The sequence below is a fragment of the Hydra vulgaris genome, chromosome 08 (assembly GCF_038396675.1).
Source record: "Hydra vulgaris chromosome 08, alternate assembly HydraT2T_AEP".
In the NCBI taxonomy this organism is placed as follows: domain Eukaryota; kingdom Metazoa; phylum Cnidaria; class Hydrozoa; order Anthoathecata; family Hydridae; genus Hydra; species Hydra vulgaris.
In genome coordinates this window covers 64,668,276-64,692,775 of record NC_088927.1, presented here as the reverse complement: position 1 = coordinate 64,692,775, position 24,500 = coordinate 64,668,276, and the positions used below count along the sequence as shown (strand labels likewise).

The 24,500-nt window shown below is 26.7% G+C and overlaps 2 protein-coding genes across 3 annotated transcripts in view; one reads left to right on the top strand and one right to left on the bottom strand.

Annotated features, from left to right (window-relative positions):
- The first annotated feature begins 15,324 nt into the window (after nucleotides 1-15,324).
- The window catches only part of LOC100210397 (uncharacterized), a 105,339-nt gene continuing 96,163 nt past the window's right edge, over nucleotides 15,325-24,500 (top strand). The window contains exon 1 of one of the 2 annotated variants that reach the window (XM_065804166.1): nucleotides 15,325-16,114. In XM_065804166.1, the coding sequence (XP_065660238.1) occupies nucleotides 16,112-16,114 (3 nt within the window). In that variant the 5' untranslated portion in view covers nucleotides 15,325-16,111. The remainder of the gene's footprint in view (nucleotides 16,115-24,500) is intronic. The other variant, XM_065804167.1, reaches the window with a different exon arrangement.
- LOC101238365 (52 kDa repressor of the inhibitor of the protein kinase-like) lies at nucleotides 17,478-20,952 on the bottom strand. Its single transcript, XM_065804165.1, has 2 exons — nucleotides 20,706-20,952; nucleotides 17,478-20,563 (listed from the first exon to the last, which is right to left on the bottom strand). Exon 2 carries the CDS (start codon nucleotides 20,000-20,002, stop codon nucleotides 17,594-17,596), a length of 2,409 nt encoding a protein of 802 aa, XP_065660237.1. The 5' UTR covers nucleotides 20,003-20,563; nucleotides 20,706-20,952; the 3' UTR covers nucleotides 17,478-17,593.

The following is a 24,500-nucleotide window of genomic DNA, read 5'->3' as shown; positions in this document are numbered from 1 at the left end:
TAATTTTTTAATTAAATTTATGTATCGATCTTAGGATGTCAATTTATAATGGAGTTAAAACTAATTTTCAGCGTGCCGCCCTAAGTACTATTAAGAAAAAGCTTATTGTACCTTGGGCAACTAATTTTTAAACCCTTTAATATGGCGGGCTTTTATAGTTTAAGTCAATATATTTATACTAATACAAAAGTAATTAGTATAGAGATGTGATAAGTTTCACCATTTTCAGACAAGTCTGGCTCCTTGAATTTGGGCATTGAAAAAATCTGGCTAAAGGTACACAAACTTCTCCTATATCATTTCAACAATTAAAACAATACAAATTCTTAATTATAAAAAAGAACAAAAAATTATTTTTTTAAACCAAAATATCTTTTAGCAAAACAACTTTTTATTATCTGCAATTAATATATATATATATATATATATATATATATATATATATATATATATATATATATATATATATATATATAAACAAAACAAAATATAAAATGAAAAACAGATAGGGTAAATTAAGGTAATATGAGCACTTTAAACAAAAATTGGAATATTTTCAGTAATAACTATGGTGGATCCAAATTTTTTGCGAATAAACAATTTTAGGGATTACTACACATGATCCACTTAGATATTTGAGCACGCGAATTTTTTTCTTAAAAACACAGAGGTTTTAAAAAAGTACCAAAAGTGCTCATATTACCTAGACCACTTAGAAATATTTGCACTTTAAATTAGCTTAAAAAAATAATATTAAATAAGTAAAAAAATACAAACCTGGCAATTAGAACTAATTTTTGGAATATAATGATTCATTATTAATAAAACTTATCATTAAAAGATCAAATTTTAAGCCACTTTTTATCGAAACAATACCGCGCAAAAAAAAAAAAAAAATTTAATTTTGTTAAAATATTAAAACTTTTAACTATGTTTTGTTATTTATAAATTAATTAAAACCACTGAGATGTAAGGACTTTAAACTAGGTAATTTTAATGAAAAACGCTTGGTAATTTGAGCATGCTCATATTACACAAAAATAGCATTTTTCAATTTTGACTTCATTTAAAGTTTCTATGCACTGTTTTTCAAAAATAAATTGAACGGATTTCTAGCTTAAAAATTTTTCTTTATGAAAAGATAAACTTCATTATTTTAGCAACAAAGATTTGCGTCGCAGGTTTATTTATGTGTGATAATATTATTTTAATTATGCAAAAATTTTAATAGCGTTATAATTAGATAATAGCCGCTGATTATTGCGTATAAATTTACGCTAATTATATTGATTTCTGTCATCACGACATAAATTTGATTCAAAAAATACAAAGCAACTTTAACTGCAATGCTTACATCTTAGAAATCTTTAAGTAAGCTCATGTTACCAAGGTATTTATATTACCCTAATCTACTCTATTAGCAAAAAACTTTTAACTACATCTACATCATCAATTAACTACAACATCAATTAACAATTGGTAAATTACCAAATACAAAAATACTATGGGAGCGGAGTCTTTGCCTCAAATTTGTGTCAAACCCAATGTGTTTTTTTTAGGATGAGGGCCCTCTGTTTGTTCTGCAATATGCTGAAAAAATATTGTAAAATAAATCTAAAATGCAAAAAAGCGATTATTATATGATAAAAAAAGTAGAGATATCACATATAAACACTACATATCAATTTATCTTTTGCTGTAGTTTTTTCTAGAGTATTGTTACAAATAGTCAAAATCCGAAAGAAAAGACGCATATTACAAAGACAATGAGCTATTACACAAAATAGTAAAAATATAATAATTAACAGTACAAACAAATTTTTAAATTTCACAATAAAATACAATTTTTCTTACATTGATTGCAACTAAGTTTTTTTAAACTATTAGCTAATGATCAACATAGCAAATTTCAAATAATTAAAGTTTACTAAACTAAAACCATACTTTAACAGTAGACAAAGTAAAAGAAGTAACTACCAACTAAGAGCAATCGAAGAACAAAAAGTAGAACTAAAGAAATAACAACAATAAAATTAGACATGTTTGTAATACATAATTTTTGCAGTTAAACAATATAAGATAAGATAGTCTTGAGATAATTTTCTATTATCTTAAGACTATCTTGAGATAATAAAAAGAAAAAGAAAAGTACATATTCATGTAACATTAACGTTACATTAAGTCATATGCTTGAAACAAGTATAAAACCGAATTTGTTTTTAATTAGCAATTTTTTTTAATGAATAAACAGACAGCTCATGCAAAAACAAAAAGCTCTTGTAAGAAGCTGTTTAAAGGAGCAGCTCGCATGGCTTGCAATCTTCGTTTTAGGAAAGCTTCTTTCCGTTCTCACTCTCATGTATTCCCGCCGAGGCGTATATATATATATATATATATATATATATATATATATATATATATATATATATATATATATATATATATATATATATATATATATATATATATATATATATATATATATACATATATATATATATAGGGTAGATTAGGGTATTATGAACACCTTAAGCAAAAATTGGAATAATTTCAAAAATAATTAAACTGGATCCAAAATTTTTGCGAATAAACAATATTTAGGGATCCCTTCTCATGATCCACTTAGATATTTGGGCACCCGAAATTTTTTCTTAAAAACACAGAGGTTTTAAAAACGTCACAAAAATGCTCATATTACCCAGACCACTTGGTAATATGAGCACTTTAAATTAGCTCACAAAAAAACATTAATTTTGTAAAAAAATACCAACCTGACAAATAGAACTAATTTTTGGAATATAATGATTTGTTATTAACAAAACTTATCATTAAAAGATCAAATTTTAAGCCACTTTTTGTTGAAACAATACTAATATGCTGTCCGCAAGAAAAAAAAAATTAGTTCGTAATTTTTTCAATTTTATCAACTCAAACCTTTGAACGATAAAAATTCAATTTTTTTGAATTTAAATTACAGAAAAATATTTAGTATTGTTAAAATATTAAAAAGTTTTACTATATTTTATTTTTATTCAAAAAACCAATTAAAACCACTGCTTTTTCCATGCTTTATATAAGGTTACTTTCTATATATATATGTTTGTGTGCCACAAAGTTTGAAATCAATTTTTGAAAGCTTTTTTCTCAACCAATTTTGCTCAAATTTTGCACACTTAATCATTTTCGATGACAATACAAGGAAATGGAAAAATTTGACCAAAAAAAGTTAATTAAGTTAACAAAAATTTAATTTGTATTTCCCCATAAGAACACTGAATTAATAAAAAAAAAATTTAAAAAAATAAAACAGTAATTTTTCCTTCTACAAAAGATAACAAAAAAAGAATTTCTTGGCCCAATAGAATTCTGCTTGCATAAAGCATGGATTTGAAAAAAGAATTTTTTTTTGATTTACTAGTTTAGGACTTTAAACTAGGTAATTTCTATGAAAATCACTAGGTAATTTGAGCATGCTCATATTACACAAAAATGGCATCTTTAAATAAAGTCAAAACTAAATAGTTTTATGCATTGTTTTTCAAGCCAAAAGGATTGGATATTTAGCTAACATATTTTTTTTTATGAAAAAATTAATTTCATTATTTTAGCACCAAAATTTCGCGCCACAGACTTATTCATGCGTGATGATATTATTTTAAAAAAGCAAAAAATTTAACAGCGTTTTAATTAGATGATACCCGCTAATTACTTCATATAGATTTACGCTAATTGCACTGATTCCTGTAATCACCACATAAAGTCGATTCAAAAAATACATAGCAACTTTAACTTTACTGCTTACATCTAAGAAATCTTTAAGTATGCTCATATTACCAAGGTGCTCATATTACCCTAATCTACCCTATCTATATATATATATATATATATATATATATATATATATATATATATATATATATATATATATATATATATATATATATATATATATATATATATATATATATATATATATATATATATATATATATATATATATATATATGTATATATATATATATATATATATATATATGTATATATATATATATATATATATATATATATATATATATATATATATATATACTTATATATATATATATATATATATATATATATATATATATATATATATATATATATACTTATATATATCTATATATACTTATATATATCTATATATACATATATTTAACCAACAAAACATTTTTGGGGATCTTTGTCCAAATAATTGAATTTAGAGACTCATTTGCGTTCTGAGTTCTTCACGTAAACATTTATCGAGAAGTTGATCAGGTTATAACTCTCTAAAAATTGGAAGAATAATGTGATGGATCCACATAGACATACTAGCAGTAGGTTTATACTTATTAGTCTTATTAATTTGATCTAGATGCCATTTACACCAAGTATCTGGTGTTCTTGGACAAAACTGATGGCGGTAACTTGGGTCTTCAAAATCCGTAAAATGGAAAAGTATGGAAAACACAGCTTTTTTCATAGCATAAAGTGCTCCTTTATTTTTCCTTATAGCCATGCCATAATAATTTTGCGTGGTATTAATTGTTTTATCAGTTAGTCTGCCCTTTCCAGCCAGAGGCGTTTTTGTACCCTTGTATGATTTCACTATGTTACGTAACCTATTACCTAAACGTTTTTGTACATGCCCTACACATTCAAGTTTGATTGGCACTATGTTAAAATCTTTATAGGGATTGTCAAGAACAACATTTTTGAAGGAATTTGTATCTCTATTACCCAAGTATTCATGGTATATTAAATTGCGTTCACTTATTGATCTACGAAAGATCTCAACGGCACCGGCAGACTCCATAGATCCTGATGAATTTCGATGATTTATGTGACATTGATGATTTCCAAACCATGTCTCATATGCAGAAGTTCCTTTTCTCTTTTCACGAACTTGAAAACTTTTACAATGTTTGGAAAAGATTTGCACGTCAACACATTTATCATCTATTACTGCTGTAACAACTCCATTAAGAGAGCTGTGCCCGCGCTTTTGCCAAGTGCCATCAATTGTTACTCGTTTATGCTTTGGTTTTCCTTGTACCCCATTTTGCTTCTCATCAGACACTTTTTCATACTGTCAAATACTGCACTTTCATAAGCATTGCTTAATTTATTTTGTATACCCAAAAATCTATTTACACTTAAACAATGCATGTTCATACATCTTGCAAATGTCTCCAAAGCACTAAAACCACGACCGATTTCTCGAAAACTTATAACACTATGAATGTTTGATTCAAACATATTGCGTCCCTGCATCTTTATTTGAGAAATTGTACTTGAGGTGTAAAAGTCTTTACTCCATTCGCACCTGTAACAAAAGAGTTTCAATGCATGGCAAAATCCCATACGACTATCAAGTTGATCAACAATGTCTAATTGGTTATGACATATTTGACAAGCTGTGGATGATATAATCTCTTTTTAAATATTAAAGTTGAATAAAAAATAATAATCATTATCACAAATCCTATCTAAAAAACTATCATTAATATTTATATTGCCATTGAGTTTCCTGCTACTGGAACAAGTAAGTTCACTAAGTTGGTTCTTTATTTTAGTTTTTGTGGCACATTTCCTTGTGGCCTTTCCACTTTCTTTTGTGATGTCTAATAAAATTTTGCTTGCTAGATATTTTTGTACTCATAGTTAATTTACTTTCAGTTGTTCAGTAATATTATAACACTATAAAATATAAACAGAGAATAACATTAAGTAAAACTCTTTATTTGAGTATAACCAGTATACAGTTTTTTTTACCCAGTAGACAGTTTTTTAAGCTCCATTGTAGAGGTTTTTACATAAGTTTGTTGTTTTAAGTAATGGTTTTTAGATCGGAAATGCAAAGTATATTAAATGACATTCAATTCAGTTAAATTCCTATCCATTTTTAGCAATAAAAAGCAAGATATATGGAGTAATACCCGTTGCTAAGGTGTTTCTATGGACTTATTCTTCATACTGCCTTGTAATAAAATCTTAAAAACACTATTTTAGCACATAAAAACACCTGAAACCTATATATCATTTAAAGGAGCATTAAATTTTGCACCAATTAACATTAAAAAATAAATTTTTATTTTTTCTTCAAAAATCTGTTTTTTTTTTCCTTTGGTACCACCTTAAGAGTTCTGTGGTACCACCTTAAGAGTCCTGTGGTACCACCTTAAGAGTTCTGTGGTACCACCTTAAGAGTTCTGTGGTACCACCTTAAGAGTTCTGCTTAATGAAATTGTGATGTTTACTATACAAACAAAATGTATATCTTTTTAACAAAATTTATTTATTAACACAATTTATTATTAAAAAAAAAGGAACAAAATTTCCATTTTTTAACAAAAATATTTATTTTCAAGTAAAATTTAAAAAAAAAGATCAATTAAAATATTTACCAAAAACATTCAACTATATTTCCTATTTGTAGATTTAGTCCAATATTTTCCTCTGCCCAACTTTACTCCTCCTACGGTAAGAAAAACCCCTCCCTCCAATGAAATGAGGGGAAATTTTCTCCCCAATTCTGAGCCAACTAAATTTGCGCATTATTGGATGTGAGGCCTTTATTTACTCAATAGAATTATAATAGTTGTAAAATAGTAAAAAAAAAAGGTTTAAAAACTAACCTAGGCTTCCTACAAAACTTTTATCTAATAAATAAACAATTGTTTGTTTAAATATATTTATAAAAAAACGTCAAGGGTTCAAATTCACCGCTAAACAAAAAAACATTTTTTTAATTTTATCCGCTACTTACCGATTTTTTAAAAGCAGAAGAAAACAGTTTAATCAAAAAAAAAACATAGTTGTTAGAATATTTTAAAAAGTTATCATACATCATACATACATGTATAATGCAAGATAACTTTTTAAAATATAAATATTATACACGACCATTCTATATAAGATCCCCAAACTAAACTTAACCGACTGGCATTTTTTACTTACAGATATTTGTACGCAATGCTTTACAAATGGAATTTTTATATAAAATGTATATGAAATATTGTTATAAAGTTACATAAGTTACATAAACTTCTTATACTTTCTTATAATAAAGGACTTAGAGACTATTTCTAGCCATTAAGTCGTTTTTAATGGCTGCCGTGAGTTCCGTGCAAACACACACGATTGAGCATTATGTTGCTCAATGTATAATATAATGATGATGATTGTATGGATATATTATATGATTATGAATAATGTTTTTCTAAGTCTTTTATACCATTTGTTAAGTAAATATGATTTATCATGTAAACTGAGATAATTACAATAATTAAGTTGAAGAACTTTGGGTAGGTTGAGGAAAGTTGACCAGGGGTTGGTTGGCCCAGCTAATTGTATTCAAAGACTAGACAATTCAGCAAAAATAAATTATGTTTTTTGGGTCATATTTGGAATTGTGGTACCTTTTTAACAATTTTTGATGAGCCGAAGTAAATTTTGAACAGTGAGTTTGGCTTGTTTATACCCAACGGCATTTGACAGTACTGTAATATGTAAGTATTTTTATAATTTTTTAATTTAAAATTTATTTTACTAAATAATACTAAACATTGTTAACTGATATTTTAAGAAAAAAAATAAGTATAAACGATATTTATGCTTTAAATATAAAAATGGGGCAGTTTAGCACAACACAAACAATGCGCTTTCATTTTATGCGAAAATCTATCCTAAACAAATTTGTTTTTAAAATCATTTTTTTACATTTGTATTGTAATGTTTTATGTTTAAAACTTTTTTTTTAATATAAGATCGTTTCTCCGCGCAGCGGAGTTCGTCAAGGTTTTTATTCTGGAGTTAGAGAGTTTGTAACAGCAACAACAACAACAAAAAATTAATTTAAAAACAAAGAAGTAGCCTCATCGGCTGCTGTGGCGCCTCAGTCTTAGAAAAACGATTGGGTAATAAATAAAATAGTAGTTTTTGTTTTTGTTTTTAATTTGACAGTTTTATGCTAAAGACTACTTAAGCTTCAATAAACTTTTTGATTACTTTCTTCTATTCTTAAAATATTAGTTTATAAGAATGCAAAAAAAAAAAAAAATACAAAGAAAAAAGAAAAACTCAATTGTTATGCTTTTCAATAAAACATATATTGTTTAAAATGCATAACTCATCAAAGAACTCATCAAGACGGTCCACTTTACAGTTTTTAAACATAAATACAAACACATTAATGTTTGACGTACTTCTAATGAATTTTTCTATAAACTAAAAGCAATTGCTACTCACGTAATTTGATAAAGTTTGGCATATTAAAGTTACATAATTTGACAAGTTTAAAATTTTGCCATTCATATTAACATTGAAAATTCATATTTTCATAAATTAATAATTGTTGCTTAAAACTTAATAAAAGCTTACCGCAGATGATTAAATCTTTCTCAATGAGTAAAAATTGTAAAAATAATGTTTTTATAGCAGGCCTTTATTTCTCTAGATTCCAACTTGCATAGATTAACGCTAAAATAGTTTTTGGACAAACTTCATCGGGTGTCTCGTATAACACTTCATCGGTGAGAACTCGCTCAGTTTCCGTAAAATAATAAAAAACAATTATGAAAATATACAAAAAATAAAAATAAAACAGCTTAAGAAGTATTTTGCAATATTATAATAGAGCACTATTTTTTTTTAATGATTACATTTTTATACAACAAGTTAACTTAATACGGCCCTTTTACATTATTAAACCTGTAAAAAGTTAAAGATTAAGCAGGCTTCATGATAAAAAGAGAGTGATCGCTTTGTGCTCGTGAAACACGCATGCTGGCGTGATAAACACTTGTCATGTTTGTAACAAGAGAATATTATCTTGATAATAAGTTGAAAATTTTGATAATAAGTTGAAAATTAGTAACAATTTTTTTACTTAATTTTACAGCTATTTTTTATAAAAAGTTTTTGTTAGATAATTTTAACCAATTTTGTTAGTCAATTTCATATGAACTATCGAGCTCTTTCTAATTTTCTACTGATAATATATAAATATTTTTGAGATAAAAATATTTATATATTATCATATATAAATATTTTTATCTCAAAAAAGTGAAAATATTTTAAGTCTGCAAAGTTTATTATATTCATTTTAATTATTTTCAGTTTTTTTTTATTTTAATTGCACATTGTAAATAGTTTTTAAATCAGTTGTATTTTACATATATATATATATATATATATATATATATATATATATATATATATATATATATATATATATATATATATATATATATATATATATATATATACAAATTAGTAGAAAATCGCTTAACAAAAATTTTCTTTTATTTAACCCTGTGTTTCTTATTTGTTACTTATTATTTAACGTAACGATTATTATATACATATATATTATATATATATATATATATGTGTGTGTATATATATATATATATATATATATATATATATATATATATATATATATATATATATATATATATATATATATATATATATATATATATATATAAATTAGTAGAAAATCATTTAACAAATTTTTTCATTTAACAGTGTTTCATCAATAAAGACTCTTCAGAAATGAATGATCAAAGTAATAAAACTTCAGTTTATACAAAAAATTAAGGGTGGAATGTAAGAGGCGAACTTGAGTCAAGTTCGACTTGAACTTTACTTTGTAACCAATAGCGGCAGAGTATGGATTTTTCCTTTAAAAAATACTCTGGCGCTATTGGTTACAATTTAAAGTTTAAGTCGAACTTGACTCAAGTTCGTTTCTTGCATTCCACCCTAAATTACAGGGTAATTTTTTTTATAAAATCAGCAAGTTTCACAAATGTGTGAAAATTGACAGTAGTTAAGACATTTGCGACAAAAGTCGCAAATGTCTTAACTACTGTCAATTTTCACACATTTGTGAAACTTGCTGACTTTATAAAAAGAATTCTTTAGAAAGATTACTCATGCTTTTTTTTTAAAAATCAAATTTTTAAATGGGGAATTTAACGTAACGGTTACTTGAGCTCATTTATTTTTATAGTTTTTTAGGAGAAACTTATTTTCGTGCCGACATTCAGAAATTAATTACGATTTTTTTGTTTAATAAGCATTCTTGGTTTGCATGTGTATTTATTTCAAATTTTTTAAAACAATAAATTAAAACAATAAAGTTAACAATAAAACAATAAAAAACAATAAAAAACGAATTTCAAACAGAATTAAAGTTAGATGTTAAAAAATTAAATCAAACCCTAATATTTAGGTTTTGGCTGATAAAACAAATAACATTAACTCACAACAGAAAACAATGAAATAATTTTACGCAACATAATTACTACTTCTTATGAAAAAGTCCCTGAATATTTTCAAAAAAAACTTCCTTGTAGGTTAATGGTTCCCTCAAAAAAATTATTAATATTCTTAGAAATTAATCAAATTTGCAACAGCGGAAAAATACCACTTACGTTATAAATTGGTTCTCTGGTTCATAATTGAAAATAAATATGGCTGTACATTTATTCAATTTGACATTAATGATTTTTACCCCTTAATAACTGCAGATATTTTAGATAAAATAATCGAATTTGCAAAAAGCCACACAGTTATTCCTGATGAAACAATCCATATAATAAAACAAAGTTAAAAAACCTTACTTTATTTTAATAAGGAAACTTGGAAAAAGAAAAACATACATGACTGCTTTGATCTAACAATGGGCATTTATGACGGAGCAAAAATTTGTAAATTTGTTGGATTATATATTTTAGATTTATTAAGTAAAATAATCAATATAAAAGATTTAGACCTTTATCGCGACGATGGTTTAATAGTAATGCGTAAAAAATCGGGTCCACTGTTCGATAAAATTAGAAAAGATATTATAACATTTTTTAAAAATATTGGCTTTCAAATCAAAATAAATATAAATTTAAAAATTGTGAATTTTCTTGATGTCACAGTTAATCTCTCTGAATATTCATATAAGTCTTTTGAAAAACCAAACGATAAATTACTGTATATTAATATTAACTCAAATCATCCACCCCAAATTCTAAAACAAATCCCGATTTCAATCAATAACAGGCTAAACCAAAACTCCTCTAATGAAAATGTATTCAGTTCCTCTAATCGAATATTTGAAGATGCCCTTAAAAAAAGTGGTTTTGAAAATTTTCAACTAAAATTTGATCCTGAAAAAAAGAATACAAAAAAGAGAAATAGAACTAGAAATGTAATTTAGTTCAACCCTCCATATAGCAAAAATGTTCCACTAACATAGGAAAAGAGTTTTTAAAATTGGTCGATAAGCATTTCCCGCCCTCTAATAAACTAAATAAAATTTTTAATCGAAATACAATTAAAGTTAGCTACAGTTGCACAAAAAATATGGAAAGAATTATAAAAGGTCACAATAATGCTTTGTTAAACAAAACAAAAATCCTGAATGAAAAAACTACAGAAAATTGTAACTGTAAACAAAAAAACAATTGTCCAATGAGTGGAAGTTGTATAGCCAAAAATGTAGTATATAAATGTGTTGTTTCCTCTAACAATGTACCTGATAAACAATATATTGGCATAACAGAGGGTGAATGGCAAAAACGTTTTACCAATCATAAGCAATCTTTTAAAAATAAAAGTATTCAAAAAACACCATGCTGTCAAAATATACGTGGGAATTAAAAGTTAAAATTATTGATGATTTTATACTGTTTTGATCCATCCTTAAAACAGCGCCTGCATATATCAATAATCCAAAAAATGCATACTATGCCTACAAAAAAAATCTAAAATCGTTAAACATGCAAACCAAGAATGCTTATTAAGTAAAAAATTGGAATTAATTGCTAAATTTAGGCACGAAAATAAGTTTCTCCTGAAAAACTATAAAAGTAAACGAGCTCAAATCATAGTTACTTTAAATCCACCTTTTAAAAAATATTTTTTTAAAAAAAGCATGACTATAAGCATGATTTATAAAGAATTCTTTTTATAATAGTGTCAGCAAATTCCACAAATGTGTGAAAATTTACAGTAGTAAAGACATTTGTGACTTCCTGTAATATAACTTTTGGTATAAATTGAAGTTTTATTAACTTGAGCATTCATTTTTGATGAGTCTTTAGTGATGAAACACAGTATTAAATGAAAAAAAATTATATATATATATGTATATATATATATATATTATACATATATATATATATATATATATATATATATATATATTATACACTTATATATGTATATATATATATATGTATATATATATGTATATATATATATATATATATGTATATATATATATATATATATATATATATATATATATATATATATATATATATATATATATATATATATATATATATATATATATATATTATACACTTTACATGGTTTGTGGACAATATCTTTGTGATTTTTTTTCAGATACCAAGTTTATATAATGCTATATTGTTATATTTAATTACGGCATTTAAACGACGTATTTAACTTCAAGTTGTTTAGTAATAGGTTATTTATTGTTTGCAGGGGTGGCACCACCGCTTTTTGGTGTTTAAAATAGCTAAGTTACAAACATAAGCAAACTTCAAACAATAATATTTAATTTTTTTTCAATAAATATCTTTTGCAAAAGAAGGTAAGAGTCTGGAATAAAATCCCGCAAAAGTCCCTCATATAATAACAGTTTTGTCATTGTTATTAATGTTACATTAGGTAAAGGTATTAATTATAAAAACATTACAATTTTATCTTAAATTTTTTTGTTTGTGTCCACCTTCCTAAGGGATTACTGCCCTGCTAGCACACTACGCTTTCAACGTTGTTGAGTAGTTGACCCAATGTAGTTTGCTGACACACACACATTTTTAACTGCAATCTTTTATTAATCGAAAGCATTAATTCAAAACTATAAATCATAAGAAAAAGGAAGAACAATAAACCTAACTAGTAAAAATATAAAATTTTGTGCATATAACTCGCCAAAGCTAAACTTGCCAAAACTCATTTAATATTTCGAATCTCAAACCTCTCGGTTCTGAGCCAGAACTCTTACCACTGCACCACGCCTGCTTCAATAATTTCTATAGAAGGCTTATCATTACAATAAAATAGATAATTAAACTAATTAATTTTATCTCAATATTAAAAAATCAAAATAATTATTTACACGGAGAAAACTTCGTGTAAGTAAGTATTTTGATTCAATCGCCATAATTTTTGTATTATTTAAATCTATCAATAGGTTTTAAGCAATTAAAGTTAACTTGTGTAATTTTTATTTTATATTAAACTCTTGATTAAAATCGCTTTTGAGGTTTTTTAGTGTACTTTCAAAAAGGCAAAAAGTAATAGGTACTTCAAAATTAAAATTCGGCAAAACAATTTTATTACAAAGGTGTCGCATAATAATAAGTTAAATAACAACATAGTAAAAAATTTAGGGGAAAGGCGCCTATGATGGCATACTTAACTTTGAAGCTTCATTATTCAGTATCCTGAAGACCAATAATAAAAGTTTTGATATGGATACATTCCTTGTTACATCTAAAACAATAATTACTTTGGGAGTTTTCATCAGTTTTATTTTTTTTATAAGTTATTCTTATTGCAAAAAAAAGCACAAGTATGCCATCATAGGCAACCACTGCTCCTATGATGGCATAGGGGAGGATGGGGCTAGTTAGGATCGAGGGTAACTTAATGATTTCATTTAACCTTAGAGTCTTCCCTCAGAATAGCCATAAATTACTCGAAACCATCCTAATTTACCATTTTATGTTACACACCAGCATTGTAAAATTTTGCGCATGCGCATAGGATATATTGCGTTTTACGTATTTTTTGGACCAAAAAAAAATTTTGGAGCATCGCTTTCTTTTAACTTTACTTAAAAATAAGTTTTTCTTATAAAAAAAAAGGTTTTCCCAACTCGTCAATATTTCAACACCCCTAACTCGTCAGTATGCCATCATGGGTAAAAGTCATCATTTTCATTAAAAAAAAGGTGTGTCTGCTTTGTTCAAAAGATAAAATTAAAGTAACTATTCCACTAAATGCACAAAACTTGAATATAAAATGCATGAAAATTTCATTTCTGCGCAGTTAATAGTAAAATCACAATCTTAAATATATGAAGGAAATAAAACTACAACAGCACATCCCAAAATCGATTTTTGTTGATTATAAAAACAATACTTTTGCACAAGGGACTTTTTTTCACTAAAACTAATGTAAAGTCAGTATAGTCATGTAGGTCTAATCATTTTTTTACCAAAACCAATTTTAATGGAAATATGACCGGTTAGCCATCATAGGCGCTATGCCATCATAGGCGCCTTTACCCTACTTTTTATTATGTTGTTAGGAGTTTTACACGAATAGGTTTTTTAAATTAAAAGTAATTACATCAGTTATAAAAAACTATGAAGATGATGAAAGCTTTGTTATTTTTAAAAGCTTTCAGTCATTTTCCAATAAGATAAATAATTCAGAGTTTTAAAAAACAAAAAATGCAGCAATTTCTCGTAATCTAAACATCTTACTAATTTCATTGAATTAAAAAAACTCATGTTTATCAAAATAATTAAAGGTACTTAGATTAATTAATCATATTGTACCCTTAAAGAAAAACAGAAGTAAGAACTACAAACTTTATTCAAAAGTTTTTCTTCCTTTACCTTTAACCTTTGTGATAACCTCAACAAATTTAGTGATAACCTCCACAAGATAGTGATACTATCTAAAAGTTTTTTGGAGGTAACTAGTTTTAGAACTAGAGCTAGACGGTAACAAAATAAAAGGAACATTTTTCAGTAGTCAAATTTAAACTCTATTGTGCTTTAAGGGCTGATGGTTATCAATTGCTAAAGTTTCAAAACAATTTTTTTTTTTAAACCTTAAAAATCAAATAATATTTTAGATAAACCAAGATTTTTTTTAATTTACAATTATAATTCAAGCACTCAACAAAAAACTTTTTAATTAACAGTATTCAATAAAACGTAATAGTAAGCAAACGAAATTTAGGTTTTTACTAATAACCTAAAGTGGAAACAACAAGTATTTGCAAGCGTCTCTGAAGCAAAATTTATGCTTGGAATAATCATTTTGTGGGTCACAAATCTTCGTTTGTGACCCAAAGCTTCAAATAACTTTGTTCACATTTTACCAATACCAAAAGTATCCACCATTTTTTCAAATTCAGTTATTTACTTCACAATACTTAAGATACAATATTTATAGTTACACCAATGTAACCATAGTTACACCAAGGTAACAAAAAAACAAAAAATAAACTTTGAACAGCTATTTAGTAAAAACAGTTTTAGAAGACAATAAAACTTTTTTTGGCGTTTACCGAAAATTTCAAAAAGTGGACAAAAAGTAGCGCTTTTGTGCTTTAAAGTATCGATATATTGTAATAGTTGGATTAACAACATTAGAAAAAGATTCAGGTCAAAATTTTTAGGATATTAACTATGTTAAACTGTATAAACAAACAATTTTCAAATCTAGTTTAACAACATGAGGTCACAGTATAAAATATTTAAGAGAAATGTATAAATGTTAACTCGGAAACAAATTTGGTTCGGATAGAGTAGCAAATTAAATTTGAAGTTTTATTGTTGTAGTTCAACCAATTAATTTTACAATAAATTAAACAGTTTTTTATTAACTTGTGACTTGTGTTTTTTATGAAAACGATATAAAAACACTCACATAACTAGTAATAGCAAATCTTAAGGCAATAATAATATAACAATAATCATTAAAAGTAATAATAATAGTTATAATAATAACAATAAAACAACAATCATAATAGTCTTCAATCTTAGTTAGAGTAAAAGTAATTATGTTCACGTTTTAATTCGTGTTCATTTCTCGAATTACTCATTCAAGACTAATGTATACAGTTTTATTCACTTATTAAATTACGATAACTTATTCAATTCTGTTTCAACAGAATTGAAATGAAACAAACTGAATACCGCAAATCAGAAATTTTGAAACAAATGCACAAATTTACGTTTGGTGGTAAAAATCGATTAGAAGAATAAAATAAAATGAAGACAAAAAGCTGCATTAAATATGGTTTATTAGCATGGTATTATTTCCTTCTCTTTTTTTAACTATTTCCTTTTGGTATATTACTTTTACATTTACTTATATAATAAAATAAATAAAATTTGTTGTCTTATTTTAAAATTTAGATAAATTTTTTCCGAAATATCGGACAAATATTCTTGTTTGAAATATAAGTTTAAAAATGCTAACTTTTAATTTTTCGAACGAAATGAAACTTTTTACAAATGTAATTTGCGCGAGCGATTCCAGAATGTTTAACTTTTTTCTTTTATAACTAATATTTGGATTTATTATTTCGACATTTTAGCTTGATACTTTGCTGTTTGTAAGAAAGGTTTACGTTACATAAAGATGATATAAAAACAGAAAGAAAGGTTTACGTTACATAAAGATGATATAAAAACAGAAAGAGGCTCTTTTCGTAGAGCACCTTCAGGGGCGGATCCAGGAAATTTTTTGGGTACATCTGATTTTTCCACGAGCAATTTTTCTCCCCCCCCCCCCTACACACACAATTCCGGAGTTGGAGGGGAAGGATTAATACACCATATATATACAAAAGGGCCATTCCGAAAAGATCTTCAAGGAGGAGGGGGGGGGGGGAGGAAATAACGTATGTTTTTGCCGAGTTACTTCTAAAAAAAAAAAAGTCATCGTTTACTGACATTTGCTGACTATAGTTAAAAACTTGCCTAATACAAGTCTAAATTTGCCGACTAATTTTTCAATAAAGTTTTTGTAGGGGGTGGGGGGTTAGACACCGCTCTTCCTAGTGACAACTCTGTATTTATAAAAAACATACGCAAGGATATTACTAGGACATCTTACCATAGTAAAATCGTATATTTACATAAAATTTAGAAATTTATTTATATTGACAAGTTAGATTTATTTATACTCACAAATTAGCCTAATATTTTCACATTCCATTTTTAAATTATAATCTTACACATCTTATATTTTTATCGTAAATAATTATATATTATGTTTATATTGTAACAAACATAAAAAATATAAATATAACAAAATAATTACTTATTATAATAATAAATATTGAATTTTATATAAAGAAATTAGATGCCGCAATCTTAGTTTTACATTTTGCATAGCAAAAGTAAGTTTTAAAATCTTTATTCTATTTAAACTTGTATAATACATAAAACTTCAAAAAATAAAAACGTTTACACTATAATTATTATAACATAGCATTTACAAAGAATGATAACAGCAACAACGATATATCTGAAACCAACGTATGTAACGCGATGTATGCCAATAATTTCTTTATGCCAAATAATGTTTTAAAAAGATTTGTGGCTATGAAAATAGCCAGGTTTTTTTTACCAGTCGCAAATAAAAATGACTTTTTTTGTTCTGTTTTTATTTTTAGTAATTTGTATTTTTTTAAACTTTATATTTTTAAATTTTTTTTAAATATATTTTATATTTATTTCAATTTTATTTAAAAGTTAATCTACGATTAATAGTAGCAAACTTATCAATGACTTTTTTTATATCTATAACTATCTCTGTATGAATATTCATTAATGCTAAACCATTTAGGCGGTCCTGAACCATGGTGCTTCGCATGTAACTTTTTAGGCGAAGAAAATGACCGCTCACACTCACATGAAGTTAATGGAAAGGTAGCAAGTAACTTTAGACAAACTTTTATGTTTTCAAAACCAGGAAAATTTATCGCTTTTAAAGTCTCAGAAATATTAGAAGGGATATCTCCTTTAAAATTTAACCAGAAGGCTTCCCATAAATCAAGCTCACCAGACAAAGCAAGCGGATTCGGTAAATCTGTTCCATAAAAGTCACTGAAAGATATGATGGAGTCTTTCCAACTGGTGTCACAAGAACATTGCACTACTGAAATCATTTTTCTAGGAACTAGCACAAGTGCTTTATAACATTTTAAGGTAGTATCATCAAACCTTGTGTCTAGTTCAACACTGAGATGGTCTAACAAAGGAATCGTGATAACAAACTTAAAATAATCCGAAATAGATTCAGAAGGTGTATTATCTCTGTTTTTGGAAATAAAGGAAGTTCTTGGCTTTGTTTCGGCTACATTAATATTTTGTGCAATTTTTAAAGCCTGTTCATAACACATTTGATGGTGCTGATCAACTACATTTCTAAGTGAAGATACAACATCTTTCAACGCCTGAATAAGATTTAAACCATCATAAATATCATTACTCTTTGACTGCAACATTCGCGTTATGGGAAGAGTTAAGTCAAACACATTTCTTGTTATGCACATAGCAACAATAAAATCAAAACCTGTAATTAGTTTCAGAAGAGACGATGCACTTGAAGATGTTGAGTGATTAAAACTCTTACTGACATTTAAAGACATCTCTTCAAGACAAGAGACCAAAGGAATAAAAAGTTCTTGAAAAGTGTCTAATCCATTTACTTTTTCCACCCAACGTGTCCTGCAAACATCTTTTAACTTTTTTTTAACAGCCGATGGAACAGTACTTTCGATATGCTCCTCTAACTTTTGTTGTCTCGAAGGTGAAAGATTAAAAAAATATGATACTTCTTTAACATGTGTCAGAAGATTCTTAACATATTGTACGTTGCACGAGGCACAAATAGCTAAATTTAGCCTATGGCTATAGCAATGAACAAATGAAGCTTTTTCATTTAGATTTAAAATGCGAGAGGACAATCCTTTGGTATGACCAGCCATTGCTCCAGCACCATCATATGACTGTCCTCGGCAATTCATGATATCTAAAGAAAAATCTGAAATACTTTTTAACAAAATATCAAATAATCCTTCACCAGTAACACCATTTGTGCAATGTAAAAAACTGATAAATTCTTCTCTTATATTAAACTTTGAATCAACAAACCATATAACTAATGATAGCTGTTCTTTATTTGAACTGTCAGAAGCTTCATCAGCAATAATAGAAAAATATTTAGAATTTTTAATTTCTGCTATTATTGTGTCAGTAATAACTTCTCCACAACACCTTACTAACTGATTTTGTGATGTCTTAGATAAATAAGATGCATTTCGTTGATGATATTTAAGATGATCTTCAAGAACTTTATCACCAGCTTTAACACGAAAATGTAACAATTCAATAAAATTACCTACAGTATGATTAGAAAACTCACCATTTTCAGGATGAAACTCCGAATCATCTCTATGGCCTCGTAAAGAAAGACCAAGACGTCCACAGAGAATAATTGTTTCAATAATAGGTTGTAATAACTGTCGGTTTTTAGAAATCTGTGAGTGAACTATTTTTTGAGATGTAATATCTATTGATTCTGTTTTACAAGACCAAATGGACGACATTGAAAATAAAACTTCAGCAGTTTTTACATGTAAGCTTTTATTTCTGCAGACAGACCTATCATTGGTTTTGCCAAATGCATGTATCTGAAAGTAACGAGAAGCTTCATTCCAGCGATCAAAAGGCTTACTAAATAATCTTTCGACTAAACTACATTCAGATGGAAAATTGCACCCAAAAAGTACACATGGCAAACAGAAGGCTCCATCAAATATTTTTGAATATGTGAGCCATGGAAATTTTTCCATCCACATAAATTGAAAACTTCGCCCATTCAGATTTTTAGGAAAAGAATATGTTTTACAAGGTACAAAAACAGATTTAACTAAATGTTGAAGTTCAGAATTACTTAAGGTTTTTGCAACATTTGAATAACTAGTATAGTTAGAAACCAAATAACCAATATCATAATTATTGGACGGTAAAGAAAATGATTCACAACATGTAATTTTACTAAATTTTGATAATGATAATGGTGGTTGAGTAGAGACTTCCATTGGTTTCCTTTTTATATTATCCAATAAAAGATTACTATCTTGATGTTTGGCCTCGAAATAAAATTTTAATTTAGTCTGCAACATTTTGGTGCTTTCATTTGAAATTTTTCGTTTTAAGTTTTCTTTTATTATCACAGGGGTATAATGGTTGTGTTGGAAAGGAGCAGAAAAATCATATAAAACACCTTCATAACAAAAAAGGAGATAAAAAGACTCAATATTGTTTAAAGAGGTTATACAAGGTACAATAGTAGAGCTGAGTAAAGTTTTAAACTTATGTAGACCAAAATCTGGATATAAACATTCTATTTTCTTATTGCAAACACTTGATAATGCAAGAATACAAAGGAAAGAAGACCAGTTTTCATTGTTACAATTATTAATAGCTTCTTCTTGAACTAAATCTATACTTTTTTTTCCTGAATCCAAAGAATTTAGTGATACTGATAAAGGAAGAATGTTATCAAAGCATAGAAGCTAGTATTATTAACCAAAGCATTATGAAAAGTTGGATGATTAGAATAAAATTCGGCATTTAAGAATAATTCAATTGAGGTCTGTAATCTTAAATCATTAGCCATACAGTTATTTCCAGTTAGACACAAGGAGATAGAACTGTACAGACAGTTTTCAGTTGATTGAGACCTGAGATATACATAAAATATAATAATTAATGTATTTATATGAAAAATTTATAAATATTTTTAACTAGCTAGCAGTCAATATAACATTACAATTAACCAAATAGTTATTTAGAAAATTATGGAACCTGAACAAACAACTTTACCTTAAAACAACAAAATTGCCATTATGTTTTTCTTTAAAACTTTTTGGAAGATAGATTTCAAAAATTTTAAGAGTATTTTCTGCTTTGCAAGAGTCGACAATAATAATATCTTTACAAGAACTAATATTTTTTTCTAACATATCTTTCAAAGAAATCAATTTTGCTTTATCATTTTGTAACATAATGTTTTTGATTTCTTGATTGATTGACATTTTAAATCAATACTCGGACAGACAAGTTAATGCTTGAACATTAAAAATTAAACAAATTTTGAATATTTTGAATTATTCGTATGTAAGGGTGTATGTGTTTGGGTACGTCTGACAGTGTTTTTTTTATAAAAAAACAGAATATTTAAAAAATAAATAATGAAAACTAAATTAAATATTTATATTTAATTTAGTAAATAATATAATGAAATAATACTGGGTACGTTTATTGATGTATTTTATCACTTATAGAATACTATTATTATTTTTACCTCCTGATGATTGCAAAACAATAGATTTCGTCAAAAATTTATTAAGGGTGTTAGGCATCAGGTACGTCCAAAAATTGTTATAAGTAAAGAAAATTTTCAATTATTTTTTTAACAAGCTAAATAAAAATTTAAAAAGATTTTTAATTATATATTAAAATAAAATTGGGTACGTCTATTGATCTGTTTAGGTAAATATTATTTATCAAGAATTTCTTAAACCTCCGGTTAAGATACTTTTATATACATTTTAAAAATCGCTTTAAACAAGAACCATTGGTGTTTTTATTTCACAATTGCCCGTAAATGTAAAACGCAAGCGTAGTACTTAAATCTTATTGAGTTGACAGTTCAGTAAAAAAGATATATACTTTTTTAAAATTCAATTAATAATTGAATATAGTATAATTTATATTTTTGATATTTTTGGGTACGTCTTAAGACGTATTAGACGTACCCTAGATCCGCCCCTGACAAGTGCTATTTTGTAGCGGACAAAACAAGTGCAACTTTTTTGGTTTGTTTCATTTTCTTAAGTTTGGTCCAGTACAACAAGTGTTTCATTACATCAATACAGTCCACATCCAACCAAGACGTTGTGTTCCACAGAGCATTATTGTACCATCACAAGGTAAATGTAACACGGTAAGCCTTGAGAAGCGTGATTATTTATTTTTATTATTTTTATGACTTCAAATGCAAAAATGGCTCTTGACAGTCTTGGATTGAAACTAAGAAAGAAAATTATTGGCGATTCCGTCAGTGGAATGTCACAAAAAAATATTTGTGATAAATATCGCGTGAAAAAATGGACCGTATCAAGACTATGTTCCAAATATCGTTCTACGGGGAAGTTGGCGGCAGATAACAAAGGTTGAAGACCGCGTTCCACCACTTCTAGAGGGGATTCTATGATCGTCAGATCCGTCAAGAAGGATCCCTTGATATCATCAGTTGAGATACAAAAGCGGTTAAAGCTGCCTGTATCGGACCGAACAATCAGACGACGTGCTGTTGAAGCCAGATTGTTTTCTCGACGCCCTGCAAAGAAACCGCTGATTTCACTAAAAAACCAGAAGAAAAGACTCCTGTTTGCTACATCTTATATTGACTGGAATGTGCAGAAATGGCGAACTGTCCTGTTCAGTGATGAATTAAAGTTCAACATCATTGGGAGCGATGGCATTTGCCGTGTACGTCGACCGGCTGGAAAACGCCTCGATTTACGTTACTGCCATAAGACCGTGAAGCATGGTGGAGGCAATGTAATGGTCTGGGGGTGTTTTTCTGCAAACGGTCTAGGTCCAATACATCGAAACGATAGAATTATGGACCGTTTTGTGTATAAAAATATCCTGAAAGATGTTATGTTATCTCATGCTGAATGGAATATGCCAATAAAATAGGTTTTTCAGCAAGATAACGATCCGAAACACACTGCAAAAGTAGTCAACCAGTGGTTTCAAGACAACCACCTATTGGTAATGGATTGGCCGCCTCAATCTCCGGATCTCAACCCTATTGAGAACCTGTGGGAGATCGTCAACCGCAGAATTAATTGTGAAGGTTTTCGTAATAAGGATCAACTGTTTGAACAAATCCAAAAAGCCTGGGCAGCGATTCCACAAAGTTTCATTGATCACCTGATTGAATCTATGCCTCGAAGATGCAAGACTGTGATCGACAACAAAGGATTCGCCACAAAATATTGATAGCGAAATACAGCTTGGTCAACTTTTTGTCGAGTTGCACTTGTTTTGTCCAGAAGGAAATCAACTTTTTTTAATACTTTTGATTAATTTATTAATTTTCGTATACAAATAATGAACTTTGTGATGAATAAAACTTGAAGAACTTTGTCTCTAAACAGTTACATAGCTATTTCTCTAAATTGAAAAAATGCAGCACTTTTATATAAAGAAACTAAATTAGCATTATTTGGTTGCACTAGTTTTGTCCGATACTGTATATATATATATATATATATATATATATATATATATATATATATATATATATATATATATATATATATATATATATATATATATATATATATATATGTATATATATATATATATATATATATATATATATATATATATATATATATATATATATATATATATATATATTAAAAAGTGACGTTACCGTTTGTTTGTAATTTAATTTAATTAATAATTTGTAATTAAAGCAGAAGATGTTAGTACTAGCATCTTGATACTATTTATTGATACTATATGATTATTGATACTATAGTATCAATAATCTAGCGAAAATTTCTTATATAAAATTAAAAAATTAGTATTGAGAGAATTCGTATTTATTGATGTTCATATATTATATATATATATATATATATATATATATATATATATATATATATATATATATATATATATATATATATATATATATATATATATATATATATTTTATTTACTTGGTTATTACCATTTATTATAACTTTTTCCTATTGTATTATAAGCATATAATAATAATAAATTATTTCTTAATAAATTGTTACATCGTTATAATATATGATTATATATAATAATCATCAATAAAAAGTTAGTTTTTAATAAATCTCCTACTTAAATTTTTATAAAATGTTGATTAATAACGTTGCAGTAAACTCCTTAATTAATTTTTTAATTGAGCAGGTCTGTGAATCATGAAAAAAAATAAAATGATAAATTTTGTCTTAAAATAAAATAAAAGTTTGTAGCGAAAAAACCCAGACCGACGATTCTTTTTTTAATAAAACAAAAATCTTCTTATAATCACGATCGTTTGTTCAAATTTGAATAAGATATTAAATAATTACGCTTTTTAAATGAAATGAACATCATAGTTTAATATTATGATCTGTTCTGATCGTTTTAATGGCCATTTTTCTTAATTATTAGCGCTTTCTTGGTCGGAATTCTAATACTTTTTGTAAAAATTGATAGAAATGTTGTGTTTTGACATATATATTTAATTAATATGCGCTAGAACCGATTAGAGATTAGAGGATCTATAGTAGATTAAGGCACTTTTTTAAAAACTTTCAACTAAAATTAAGTTAACGCTGTTGAGTGGAATTGATCTAAAGACTCAAAAATGGTGTTCTTTAGATTCATATTTAGGGTAATAAAGTTTTAAAAATAATATAAAAAAGAGAAAAGTTTCTTTAAACATTATAAAAACTTGATGCAATAAAAATTAAAGCATCTAAAGCTCTTGTTTGGACACAATACGCCGACAAAATCATGCTAATTCCAAATAAAAGAATTCAAATAACTTATAAATTGCCTTAACTACACCTAGTGCTC

Coding starts and splice junctions, on each gene's coding strand:
- LOC101238365 (XM_065804165.1), bottom strand. CDS start 20,002: ATGTTGCAGACTAAATTAAAATTTTATTTCGAGGCCAAACATCAAGAT.